The sequence below is a fragment of the Bos taurus genome, chromosome 19, assembly GCF_002263795.3.
Source record: "Bos taurus isolate L1 Dominette 01449 registration number 42190680 breed Hereford chromosome 19, ARS-UCD2.0, whole genome shotgun sequence".
NCBI classification, from domain to species: domain Eukaryota; kingdom Metazoa; phylum Chordata; class Mammalia; order Artiodactyla; family Bovidae; genus Bos; species Bos taurus.
The window spans coordinates 21,885,368-21,899,229 of record NC_037346.1 but is presented as its reverse complement, the minus strand read 5'-3'; the positions used below and the strand labels follow the sequence as shown (position 1 = coordinate 21,899,229).

General features: G+C 46.3%; 1 protein-coding gene and 1 long non-coding RNA gene across 2 annotated transcripts in view; one reads left to right on the top strand and one right to left on the bottom strand.

Annotated features, from left to right (window-relative positions):
* The window catches only part of NXN (nucleoredoxin), a 163,946-nt gene extending 153,874 nt beyond the window's left edge, over positions 1-10,072 (bottom strand). Inside the window, exon 1 of the mRNA NM_001102136.1 lies at positions 9,639-10,072. Coding sequence (NP_001095606.1) covers positions 9,639-9,998 — 360 coding nt within the window. The 5' untranslated portion in view covers positions 9,999-10,072. The remainder of the gene's footprint in view (positions 1-9,638) is intronic.
* Positions 10,073-10,147: 75 nt separating this feature from the next.
* Positions 10,148-12,213, top strand: LOC132342970 (uncharacterized). The gene is made up of 2 exons (XR_009491591.1): positions 10,148-11,903; positions 12,099-12,213. It is a non-coding gene; the product is annotated as an uncharacterized lncRNA (long non-coding RNA).
* The last annotated feature ends 1,649 nt before the right edge of the window (positions 12,214-13,862 follow it).

Sequence of the window (13,862 nt, the reverse complement as noted above, 5' to 3'; positions counted from 1 at the left end):
AAAGTAGATATGATCATCTCTGTTTTACTGACCAGGAACTTAGAGACACACAGTTAGGTAATCTGCACCAAAGCCACCTTGCTAGAGGGTGATAGAGATGAGATTCAAATTTAAGAAACTCCATCCAGAGTCCATTCTTTTACTCATTGTGCAACAGATTTTAAATATCCACTTATAATGGGGGTATTTTTGAAGGTCTGTGGGTTTAAACACTTTTTTAAGTTGCAGTCAAACTCGTGCCCAAAGGTCAACACACACTGTCCTCAGACTCACATCCACTGCCATTCAGAGCTCAGAAGTCTACACTGTAATTTTTGCCTAGTGCACGTTGTTCTGCCCAATCTTTATATTTCACATCAAACCCCCCCAAAAATGAGTAACAGATGAGGCAGCTGTGCTGTAAGCCACCACGATCAAAAGAAAACTGTCTTGACCTGATCATGTATGGGGGGTTGCGGCGGGGGGCGGGGGGCGGGGGGAGGCTGGAGCAGGAAGGCAGCGTCTTCTGATTTTAAACACACTCAATCCATTCAGTTTTTATCCCAGGGATATTGACCAAAAAGGACCAAAAAAAAAAACTATAAAAAAAAAAAAAAACCCGATTCAGCGGGATAAAATTCTCCTAGGAAAACAAAGCGGGAAACTCTATCCCTAGAACAGCAGAACTGACCACACCCTATTTTATGACTACTCAACAATGCTCCAGGATAAAAGCATTATTAACTGTGGAAATATTACTTGAATTTACCTGTTAACTGATGTCTCAAAATAATCTAATGGGGAGTGAGTAACAGATGTACTAGAAAGGAATGCTGAATTTTAAGCTTAAACTTTTAAAAAAGGGTTTTTCTGAGGTGTAGCTCATACAAAAATCCATTGTGTATCTGCTCCAAGAGTTATATGACCAGCAAGCAGCATAAAATTTATGTTTGCATTTAATCACAGATGCCACAGAACAAAAGTTTCCATTACAGGCTTTCACTCCAGAGTAACAGCACTCAAGCAACTTTCAATTACTATACTTCTTACTTGTCATAAAGCAGAAAGCACATGTTTGAGATTTCACTAGAAGTTAGAACCACAGTTTCTGAAAAACCTCATAAAAGGGAGGACTGATTTAGTCCTAGGATCTCTGCAGGATACCTGAAGTTCAATTTTGTCTCTGAACAAAAGCACGAAAGCAGCCCCAAGGCTTTGCATAGGATGAAGGGGAGTTGGGGGCACTTCACTGGCTGATCTAAAAAAAGCCAGATCATTAAAAGGCCCTTAGAAACCACCACCATGGAAAGGCAGCAACAGAAAAAGAGTTCTAACTCTCCTGTCTTCCTGGCAATAGCAAACGTTTTAAGTGGTTAAACCACCTCTATCTTATTTCAGAGTCCATCATGTATATCTAGAGTGAATCCACTCGGAAAGTGATGTGTTGAAAGAGCAGTTTAGGCTCCCTCCTCTTCCCTGGAGAATGTTTGATGTACACACTTTTTAAGATCCAATTTCTTGAACAGAAAGGACCGAGTTGAATTTAAGAGAGTTCAGCTGTGCGCTTTCATCCTCAACACTGTGACCCTGATCTATTAATAATAATCGGTTCTCTTTGCATCAATGCTCCAACTCAAATATACTTTGAAAAACTAAAATGCTTAATACCTACTGATGACTAGTTGCTGTAAAAATAATACACATGTAGTTTGAGTTCCTTGGAAGAAAGACGCCAGAGAAACACAAATTATTTAGGAAATATAAAAACATGGAAGGATAGGCCTGCAGACAGGAGACTATTTTAACAGACTGAGATTTTTGTGCATGCATGCATGCTCGGTCGTGTACAGCTCTTTGTGACCCCATGGACTGTAGCCCACTAGGCTCCTCTGCCCATGGGATTTTTCAGTCAAGAATACTGGAGTAAGTTGCCATTTCCTACTCCAGGGGATCTTTCCAACCCAGGGATTGAACCCGCTTCTCCTGCTTTGGCAGGCAGATTCTTTACCACTGTGCCACCTGGGAAGACATCTCAAAAAAGGAGAGGCTAGTCTTTTTCTATTTTTGAGCACAGAATTATAGGGCAATGGAGTTACACATCTACTTGCTTGTAGAAGCGCTCTTGAAAGCATTCATTAAGAAACAAAAACAAAAACACCCACATACTGTAGGTATATACAATTATACAATCCAGTCAGGGCCTAACTCTAATATTAAATGTTAAAATCAAGCTAAGTACTAGTGAAAGTGCACATTCAACTCACACAATGTGGAAAATACTGTTTTCAAGTTACCAATCTCAAAGTTGCATGTGACCAAATTATTACTTTCTATGACCATATTTTTCAATCCTCAGAACCAAAACACTGATCATCTTCCCCTTTGATTGGTTTCTGTCTTCAAGAAGCTTACAGTTGGACTTCCTTGGGGTTTCAGTGGCCAGTGCAGGGGACATGGGTTTGATCCCTAGTCCGAGAAGATTCCACATGCGATGGGGCAACTGAGCCTGTGGGCCATAACTACTGAGCCCATGCTCTGCTGCTGCTGCTGCTAAGTTGCTTCAGTCGTGTCCGACTCTGTGTGACCCCATAGATGCCAGCCCACCAGGCTTCCCCGTCCCTGGGATTCTCCAGGCAAGAACACTGGAGTGGGTTGCCATTGCCTTCTCCAATGCATGAAAGTGAAAAGTGAAAATGAAGTCGCTCAGTCATGTCCGAATCTAGCGACCCCACGGACTGCAGCCTACCAGGCTCCTCCGTCCATGGGATTTTCCAGGCAAGAGTACTGGAGTGGGGTGCCATTGCCTTCTCCAGAGCCCATGCTCTAGAGCCCACGAACTGTAACTACTGAAGCCCGTGCACTTAGAGCCTGTGCTCCGCCACAAGAGAAGCCACCGTAATGAGAAGCCCACACACCTCAGCAGAGCAGTAGCCCCTGCTTGCCACAACTAGAGAAAGCCTATGTGCAGCCCGCGCAGCCAGAAATAAATAAATTTTTGAACGAAAGCAGCTTTAGAGTCAAATAAAAAAGACCAAAACACACACACACGCGAGGCTAATTGTTAACCATGTACTCCATCTACGGATGCTCACAAAACCATCCCACCTAGAGAGGAAAGACACAGGAAAAGTTCTTCGAGCAAGGAAACCAGGGCTGATTTTAGAGAGATCCAAACTCACCCAGGTGGGAGAAGATATTACCCAGGTGGGAGATGAGGCAGGAGAAGAGTTGGGGACCATGCTCCAGAGCTTGGACTTGACCCCAGAGGCTATGAAGAACTACTGAAGAATTCTTCAGCAGAATGACAAAATCAGAGTTGTGTTTTTGAACTTGTCTTTCCATTCTGGAAACAGTCAAGAGCAGCACTGGGCTCAAGAAGGGTCTGTAGCCCTGTGCTTATCCATCAGTTCTTTGTGACTGGTTCACGACAGGGCAGGTACAGCAGTGGAGAGTGTGAACCTAGAATGGTTTATAGCAGCTCGACAGTCCAGCAACATATAAGCCTGTGATCAATAGTCTCATCTTGTTGAATAGGACAGAGACCAATCCATGTGCTGTCAACTCAGTGAGGAGCTGTATGTGGTTCAAGCTGTACAGGAGTTATGTATAATAGGGCCACGTGTGTGTGTGTGTGAACTGATTGGAAATTAACAAAAGCAAACTAATACTTGACTATAGACAGTTTGAGAAGTTCTAGTCTTGAGAATCAGCGGTCGCACTGGAAGCAAAGAGCCCATGGAGGAGGCTGCTGTGGTCCGTGTGAAAAGTGAACTGAAGCAAGGGAAGGAAAGAAGGGGTCGGAGCTGAGAGCTGTTAAGCAGACCGAAGCAACAAGGCTCGGAGCCTTTTTTGATGGGAGCAGTGCAGGAGAATCAAGGATGACTCCTGAGACTCAAAAACTCTTAGTCACTTTTTAAATGGCAAGATGTAAAGGAACAGTATGCAAGAGCTTCGTCAAAGTCAGGATCAGCAGAAAGATTCTAAACTCAAAGCCATTTTCTTTGAGTGCCTTTGAATAAGCATAATGGTAAGTTAATGAAATACAGAAACCTAAGCACCCTGGTGGTTAACACTGAGCACCGTTGGGAATTCAGAACGTGAAGAAAGAACGCATCCTATGCCAAGCCTCCTCTCCGTTTCCCCCCGAAACAAGATCAACAGTAAGGGGCCCAGACTAGTTCAGAATGGGGCCAGCCCTGGGGCCCCAGGTCCTCATAGGAAATAAAGAAGAACCTCCCCTTCCACAGCCCTCCCCGCCCGCCCCCCTGACTGAGGGACTTGCTCACCCCCCACCCCAGCTGTATACAATACAAAGCCTTCTTTCTCCAATTTGCTCAGATATTAAAACAAGGCCTCAAACCACAAGGCATAGTGATAAAAAGGGGGTGGGATGGGGGGGAAAGAAATGAGTAAATGAAATCAATGACCCTAACCTCAAAACCCATTGCTTTCCTCTGTGCTCTGGTTCCCTCCCAACCTGTATCAGAAGAGGAATCGATCAGCAAGAGCTGTGGACAGCCAGCGGGTCAGGCCTGAGCCACTAACTAAAAGATGAGTACTAAACCCCAAATGGCGACAGGTCTGAACAAACCTATCCTACAACATTCCAGAGCTGGGAAGGGAGGCGGCTCCAACGTAGGGGGTGAGGTTTCTACAGCTCCGGGGACCGGGCACCATCCATTTCCCACGTGAAAGAGCAGTAATCCTGCCACCCCCATGCCGCCCAGATTTGAGCAGCCAGGATCCGCAGAAGACACGCCTAATGGCTTTGGCAAACCACAAAAACGACCATCCAAGTGCGTAATTAATCTCTCTCAAGAAGGGTGCCCCATCATCTGAAAGCTCTTATCCTTTATCATGCCTGGCTTCCCTGCCTGGCTGTCTCAAGTTTCACTGGCAAATACAAGTACGAAGCTCAGTAAATATCAGCACAATCAGTACTTTCAGGGATGTTGTTTCTAACATTTGTTTGCTTTTTTTTCCATTTTTCTATATCTTTCTCCTCGATTGTAATCTCTTCAAGAGTGATTTTTGATCGGATCCTTGTATGCTTATAAAAGTCATTTATTTGAAAAGTTAGAAACACACCTCGTCACAGTTTTGTGAGTATATAATGTGATATATATCTAAGGCTCACGTAGAAAATGTATGACTAAAAAGTTCACGGCCATTTATTAACAAATAACAATTGCTAGCACTTACTGAGCACGCACTATACATCAGGCACGTGTATGTTATCTTGTATAATCTTTACAATAAGCCTGTAGGGCGGGTCCTGTTGTCATCTTCATTTTACAGGTAAGGAACTTGAAGCACAGAGAGGTAGAGTAACTTGCACAAGGTCACACAGCTAATGAATGGCAGAGGAAGGATCTAAACTCAGGCAGATGGACAAGAGTCTGTATTTTCATCCACTACACTAGACAGCTTCGTTATGCAGAGTAGAAAAACAAGACTAAAAAATTCTTTACAAATAATGGAATGAGGAAAAAGCCTCTCGAGGCAAAGTGCTCCTATTACTTTAATCAGACTGTTGTCTTTTATGAGATGGATCCTGGAAACACAGTCAACAGAGGGAGCTGTCCTGGCTGGTCCAGGCTTCTTATGAGGAAGGCAGAAAAGTCCAGTGTTCACAGCCGTGCCTTTTTACCATCTTTTGTCACCTGCAGAGTGGTGTGTCAGTGTTGCAAAAATCATTCTCTTGGTGGCTTAGGGTATTTGATTAGAGGGAGGAAGAGTTCGGAGAGATGGAGCTGTAAGACTGTCAGGAATGGTACCAAATCTTGGCCCATCCTAAGAGCCAAGAGATTGAGGTGACTCCTAAGCCAAGTCTCTGACTCAGTCTGAACCACAATCACCCAGAGCAAACAACCGACACAGGATACAGGAAGATACCACTTGCCCTGGCTGAAGAGGGTAGACCAGAGATGCTAGGCCAGAACCCCTGACTCTGACACTCCCCTGCTCCAACTTTCTTGTCCACTTTCTGCGGGGTAGGAAGTTCTAGGACCAAGCCAGGGCCCATCAAACCTGTCCAGAGCAAGACTAGTGGTACTGCCTCTTTTCATGTCAGGGCGCACAACCCGATCAAATGTTTTCCATCAGGCATTCAGCCCAGGCATAAATGGGCTTCTCTGGTGGCTCAGTGGTAAAGAATCCACCTGCCAATGTAGGAGACTCAGGTTTCATCCCTGAGACTTGGGTTCCATCCCTGGGTCGGGAGGGTTGGGATGATCCCCTGGAGAAGGAAATGGCACTCCAGTATTCTTGCCTGGGAAATCCCATGGACAGAGGAGGCTGGCGGGTTACAGTCCATGGGGTCACAAAGAGCCGGACACGACTTAGCACACATGCAAAGAGGTAGATCAAATCCCCAAAGTCCAAATCTTCACCACTTTCCAACTATTTATCACATTTTCTCTCCAGAAATCTGAAAAATGCCTATTAACAAAACAAAAAACAAACCTACTTATTAAAACAAATCTAACTGCCTTAACTTTAGGATTATGTTTCCTGACAACATAGCTCTTACGAAAGCACTCAAAGTTCTATTGTCATCTAATGATTTCTACACAGCTATTTATATGTGTGCTTGGAAGCCAAAAAATGAAGCTTCAATTACCTTTGCAATGACCACGAAAGCAAGCAGAAACAGGACAATGTTCCATAAAGAATTTTTTGTTTTTCAAAGATGCAGGAATCCTATTAGCTGGTGTTCTCTCACAGTTTCAATCAAGGTGAGAGAAGCCAGGCAAAATGCAGTTTTAACATATACGGTTATCCCTGGACTTTCTTACTAAATAAGGGGGAAATTAATAAAAGAAGAAAAAATACCACACGGCATTTTCTTTCCCCACCATAATTTTTCAATTTTCTTTAGAGAAATGCCAGCCAATAACTAATTAGAACCATATCCTTTGTTATCCCAATGGGAAGTATACGAATGGTTTTAAGAATAAATGTTAATGAGAACTTGAAAAAAATTAGTAATCTGGAACTTTGGTTTCCCTTCAATGTAAAAACAAAATCCTTACCTTTAATGCTATTTTTATCGTTGGGTGAAACAACAGGGACAGGGTCCATCAACAAGAAGGTAAGTGTCCACTGAGTCAGCACCCTGAACTGGAGGTGCCCTGGGTTTTTCACTATTATCGCAGAATTGGCATCACAAGCACACAGATTTCTCAGCACCCCGATTTCAAACAAGAGAGACAAAAACTCGAAGTTACAGAAAAGGAATGTTTTTACATCTCTTTGGTTTCAAGGGAGAGAATAATTTCTTCCAAAGTAAGTACACAGCTGTTATAATTTCCAAGAGTATGTTTTCCATAAGAAACCCAGCTGGATAGAGCTTTTTTACCTGGTATGTCACCATGAAAAAGAATGTTTCTAGGATCAAATCTTAAGTTGCCTATTCACGAATATCCAGGGGCAGAAACTACCTTCTCAAAAACGCGACTTGTTTTAGAGAACAAAGTGAACTATAGAATGTGAGTCAGAAAAACTCTGAGCAAAAAATAAATTGGTAAGATGCTAACACACCATGGCGAGGGCATGTGCCAGCAAACTGAAGTGCATTTTCAAATCAGGGTCTGCCCTGTCTCATCGAGACCCTCATCTTGGCGAAATGAACAGGCCCAGGCTGGGGTCACAAACCACTTTGTCTGTGTGTGTGCAAAAGGACTTGATCAGACACAGTGAAGCAGGCATGGCTTGTTGTTGCTGTTGTTATTCTTCAGTCGTCCAGTTGTGTCCAACTCTTTGCGACCCCTTGGACTGCAGCATGCCAAGCCTCCTGTCATCCTCTGTCATCCCCTTCTCCTCCCACCTTCAATCTTTCCCGCATCAGGGTCTTTTGTCACGTTAAATATTCTTTTTGGAAAAAAAAAAAGGTTTAGGCATTTGCAAAACATCTCAATTTGCTCCTTATTTTACTATCCAGAAAATTTATTTCCATCACTTACGGGGGAAAACAACAATAGACCTTAAGTCTGTAACATTTTACCATCATTGTGTATTTGCAAAAGCTAGAAATCATTTGTATTGCCCAATAAGGACAGTACTTTACACAGACTTTGGTCTACAATAGAAATAGGCCATAATAATGAAAATATTTCTTGATAAATCACTTTCTGGACATTACTCCTCCCCAAAAGGATCATAAAAACTACCACCAAGGAAAACAAAGGATTCCCATGTTTTAGAGCAAAAAAGGACTGGCTATTCATATCCCTGCCCTGTACCAAGCAGATAAGTCAAATATGGGCAAGATCATCTAAAAAGTGGTTAAAACGCAAAGTGTTGCCTCTGTGTGGTTTGTGAGTCCATGTTTTTCCAATGCTAAATTTACAAACTCTATTTGTTAAACTGTGTTTCATACTTTGAATACCAAGTCTGTACCTTACATTGCTTCTGTGGATGATTTACTTGAGACATTTGGGGCCACAGTATAAGCCTTTTACTCTCACTAAATCTAAATCATGCTTCTCAACAAGATTCTATAGGCATTAAAGAAACACATGGCATGCCCTTACCATCCTCCAGAGTGGAATCTAAACGCCCCCAGCAGAACCCTTCTGTCCACTCCATAAACAGAGATTCTCCTCAGGAAAGAACCCGGCTGGATTCACACGTTGCAGCAGGCATACTAATTAAGCAAGAGCGCTCCAAAACTTTTTCTGTTTCGATTCATGGCAAAATTTCCTGAATTCGTTTTATTAAAACAGACATCTTCATCCAACAGACACACTCAAAAATCCAAGCTAATTTCAGCAGCAAACCCGGGGGAGAGGAGGGAATGAGAAGTTGACAGAGGAGTGTAAATTTCCCCCATCCTCATTCTTCTGGTCAGTCTACACTTAAGGAATCGGTTCAGCGTTTAATTCGATGCCAAGACACCAGTGGCCCACCAACCAAGCCACTAACAGCCACATGGACGGGTCTGGTCCAGTGCCCGGGAGGTATCAGGGGGGATGGCTGGCTGGACAGCCAGACAATGAAAGGCTCCCTGATGGCCTCTAGTTTAGTCCGAGGGAGGGAAAAGGGGGAGCGAAGGGAGGGCAAGGGGAGACGACCAAGCTCCCTTCTCGCCCAAAGCCACGGTCAGCGCCCGACACCCCCACCCCAGGGCGCCGGGGGACCCGCCTTCGGCCACAGCAGGAGGTAGCCTCAGGAAAGCAGATTTCTCTCGTAAAGAGAGAAAACTTCCTGGTTCGGGCATTATGGGTAGGGGGCCGGCGCCCTCCCCCCCACCACAGGTAGCCGCGGGGAGTCGAGGGCTGAGGGAAGGAAGGGGCCCCCTCCCCGCGCCTCTGCCCGGGGCTGGGGGTCACCGAGTCGGAACCCCCCCCGACCGCAGCCACCCGCTACGGGAGGCTCCCAACATGGGGGGACCCGGCCCTCGACTCCCCAGGACTTGAGTCAGGGTCCCGGGGGCCGAGGGGTTTCAAACTTCCCCAGCGGGCGCGGCCTGGCATCGACACCGAGTTGCCGCCGCGGGAACCCCGAGCCGGCAGGGTTCCGGGACGCGGGGCGGGCAGAGGCAGGGGACGCTGAGGAGCAGGAGGGGAAGCGCGTGCACTATAGGAGGGGGCAGCGGGGGCGCCGGGGGCCGTGAGGACCGGCTCCCGGGAACGCGCGGCGAGGCCGGCGCCGCTCACCTTCCTGTGCTTTTCCTTGTAGGGTAGCGCCAGCCACGGCATGTCCCGCACGAAGTCCTGCCACTGCCGCTGGTCCTGATCCGAGGACACGAAGACGATCTCCAGGCGGCGCCGCGGCTCGGGCTCCGCCGACGCCCCGGCCCCCGGCCCCGGCCCCGGCCCGGCCGCTGCGTCCCCCCGCAGGCGGCCGTAGAAGGCGGCCAGGCTGGCGCTGAGCTGCGCGCAGGGGGCGCTCAGGCTGCAGCCGAAGTAGAGCCCGAGCAGCGAGATGCCGCGGGCGGCCAGCGAGTGCACGTCCACCTCCTCGCCGCCGCCAGTCACTAGCTTCTCGCCCAGCAGCTCCTCCAGGAATCCCGACATCCTGGCCCACCGCAGCCCGGGCTCGCGGGCACCCGGGCGGGCAGGCGGCGGCGACACCGCTCCCTCGGTCCGCGAGGCGGGCGGAGGCGGCAGCTGCGGCGGCGTCGGCGGGCACAGGCGGGAGGCGAGCCACGCCCACCCGCCACGCCCCTTCGCCACGCCACGCCCCCTTTGTAGCCGCGCTTGCCTCCCGAGCCCTCGCTGCGGGAGTGCGCGGTTTCTCCCGCCGCGTGGCCGAAGTGCTCCCGAGATAGCCCCGGCGAGAAGGCTGACCCGAGACTCTCCGGTCTGTCGGAAATGCCTGGGACCTAAATGAAGAAAACAGAAGGGGCCGCTGAGCCAGCCTTTCCGAAGCTGCAGTCCGCGCAGGGCCGGGCTTGGCCTCTCCCCTCCCTCCCATTTCCTCTTCGCTCCCTAATTCCAAATTCTCTCCGGAATTCTCCAGAGATTCCCACCCGAGTTCTCTTATCCCTCCTTGTTCTTCTTCCCTGCACTCTCTCTACCCACAGGCTATCCCGTTGGCCGTTTGTACCCCCACTGATCTCATAATACTTGTAGGACTTAACCGTCTTCACACAATGATAACTTGGTCCGGCTAGGTCTTGCTGATCTCTCTGTGTGTTTTGTGTTCTCTACCACAAGAGGCCGGAAGGACGCCACCTCTTATGTTTTTTGTGTAGCTTCTGATCCGGTGATGGGCACATGGGAGGGAATCTATAAGTACTTGTGGGTTGATCGCAGTCGCCGCGGTCATTCCTCACCAGCGAGTTGCTCTCTTCCATCTCCACAAATATAGGCAACAGATGCCGAAGCATCTCTAAATCGATGCTGGCTGCTCTCCTGAAACGGTTCCATAGCTTCTACCCAAGTCTGTTGATAGTTGAGAGAAATTCTATGGATTTTTCTTTTTTTTTTTTTTTTTGCCAGCTGGCGAGATGCTGCCCTATGCTTAAACTGAACCTGGATTAAACAGGTGGTCTGTGGCAAGTCTTCCGGCCTCCCCCAACACATACACGAAAAAAGAAAAATACCATGCCCACTCGCAACAGAGGAACAAGAGCGTGCCAGCTCAGCTACCAACAACCCAGTGAAAGAAAAGAACACCCCTCTCACCGCCCTCCACCAGCCCTTTGCAAGTTATTTCTTGGGCATCCACCGCCATCTAGTGGAAAGAGCAAGAAAAGACAACGGGATACCAGCAACCAAGCAGAATATTTGTATTTTATAGCTGCTTTCCACACACACACACACACACACACACACACACACACACACACACACACACACACACACACACCATAACCCGCTTTACAAGAGTTCATTTAAACCTCATAATATAACCACAAGCTTTTTGGCACAAACATAAATTTTCATGCCTAAGGTTCCCAGTTTTTCTGGAATAGTACAAGAAATTGTACTGGTTCTCAGCTCAGTGAAATGTTACCACAGAAACTGGTGAAAGAGGCGGAGGTAGACACCACGGGTGGACTGGGAATCTCTTGAATGATAGCCACTTTCTCAGTATCCACCTAACACTGCTGCTCATTTCATAAGTAGGCTCTTTGGGTTGAGGATTGCCTTTAGGCAGGCAAGAACCCTATGACAAAGGCGAATTCCGAGTTCATTCTGAGAGTCCTGGCAAAATTCTGTGTGACTGCAGAGACAATATTATTACCAACACATGGAAAGCATCACTTTTTAGTGAAAACATATAAAAGCCATTAACATAACAGACATTAATTTATTAGATATCTTTTTAAAATTCTGGAAGTGGGTTAAAATGTTTTCTTTTCTCATCCAAATCATATAGTTGAAATGCCTGTGGATGGGTTGCATCAGGTGCGATCCAAAGCATGTAAGACAGACTCCTATACCCTGATGCTTTCAAGTGAACGCTGAAGAGATGTAAGAGGACCATAGCATCTTATTGATGCCTAGAGACAAAGTATTTGTTGTGGAGGGAGGTGAGGAGGGAATTCGGGGGATTGCAAATTGGGGGAAATAGTGAAGTCATTATTACAGTACTTAACTCTGGTATACTAGGTGCAAGTCTGTATAAAGAGGTGGTTTGTTCAGCATTTTCCTTTTATTATTTTACAGGAAAGCACTTTCCACTGGAGTGTGTCCAAACCAGCATCTGGCACCTGGGAAAGTGAGAGTTTGAACATACTGTGCATGAAATATAAATAAAATTTAGAGAATTGTTGGTGCAGCAGGCCCTGGTTACATGCCAAATATTGCAGCTGCCTTTTAAAGGGGTGTGGAAAGAGGGGATTTGCAATGGAAATGATTCCAAAATCGTAGTTCGAGTGGGTGTTTGTTATAAGAAGAAGCCTGAAGGACTCTCTGGGCTTCCTGTAAAGAACAGCCAACATCCTTCGACTTATGGAGAGCACGCTCTCTGAATCTGCGGTTCAAGAGACCCACTTAAAGAAAATACCCCTACTGGTATTTAGCTAATTGTGTCACATGAATTTACTGGCTATACTGCAAACTATTATTGTTTTAAAATATGTGTTAAGGAACCACAACATGCCTGACATTTATAGCACATACACATTACAGAGTTTTCCTTTTGAGAAATTGCATTCTAAGGCATGTGATATCAGACAAAACATGCACTGGACAAATACATATTTGTAATCCGTAAGATTCACGAATCACATTCCTTGGTCTTCAGGACTAGAAGCATATGTGCACAAAAATATATCTGTGTTGGGACATCTCTGGCGGTCCAGTGGTTAAGACACTGCACCTCCACTGCAGGGACACAGGTTCGATCCCTAGTCAGATAATCAAGATCTCATATGCCACATGGGCCAGGTCAAAAAAAAAGAAAAGGAAAAAAAAGATGTATATGTACAGATAGTTACTGATACATTGGTGGACTTAGAAAAAGACTGGAAAACTGGAAAGCACCTAATTATGTACCAATGAGGAGGAATAAAAGATGGCACATTCATCATTTAGAATATAATCTAGTCACTGAAAAGAATTAAGATTTCTGTATACACTGTATCAGTCTGTGTTCTCCAGAGAAAGGGAACCAACACATAGATTTGCTACAAGAAATTGGTTCACATGATCATGGAGTCTGAGAAGTCCCAAAATCAGCAGTCAGTCATCCAGAGGCCCAGGAAAACTGATGGTATAATTAATTCTAGTCTGAGTCCAAGGGCCAGAGAATCAGAAGAGCTGATGGTACAAGTTCTAGTCCCTACTGAGTCCAAAGGCAGCAGGAGACCTATGTCCCAGTTCGAAAGCAGGTAGAGAAAGTGAATTCTCCCTTACATTTTGTTCTGTCTGGGCCTTCAACTGATTGGATGAGGCCCACCCACATTGGAGAGGGCAATCTGCTTTACTCAGTCTACTATTTCATGTGTTAATCTCATCCAGAAACACCCCCACAGACATACCTATAATAGTTTAACCAAATATCCATACCGCAGTCAATTGACACGTAAAATTAAGTATCACAAGCCTCAGTTCACTTCAGTTCAGTCGCTCAGTCGTGTCCAACTCTTTGCGACCCCATGAATTGCAGCACACCAGGCCTTCCTGTCCATCACCAACTCTCGGAGTTCACTCAAGCTCATGTTCATCGAGTAGGTGATGCCATCCAGCCATCTCATCCTCTGTCGTCCCCTTCTCCTCCTGCCTCCAATCCCTCCCAGCATCAGGGTCTTTTCCAGTGAGTCAACTCTTCACATGAGGTGGCCAAAGTACTGGAGTTTCAGCCTTAGCATCAGTCCTTCCAAAGAACACCCAGGACTGATCTCCTTTCGAATGGACTGATTGGATCTCCTTGCAGTCCAAGGGACTCTCAAGAGTCTTCTCCAACACCACAGTTCAAAAGCATCAATT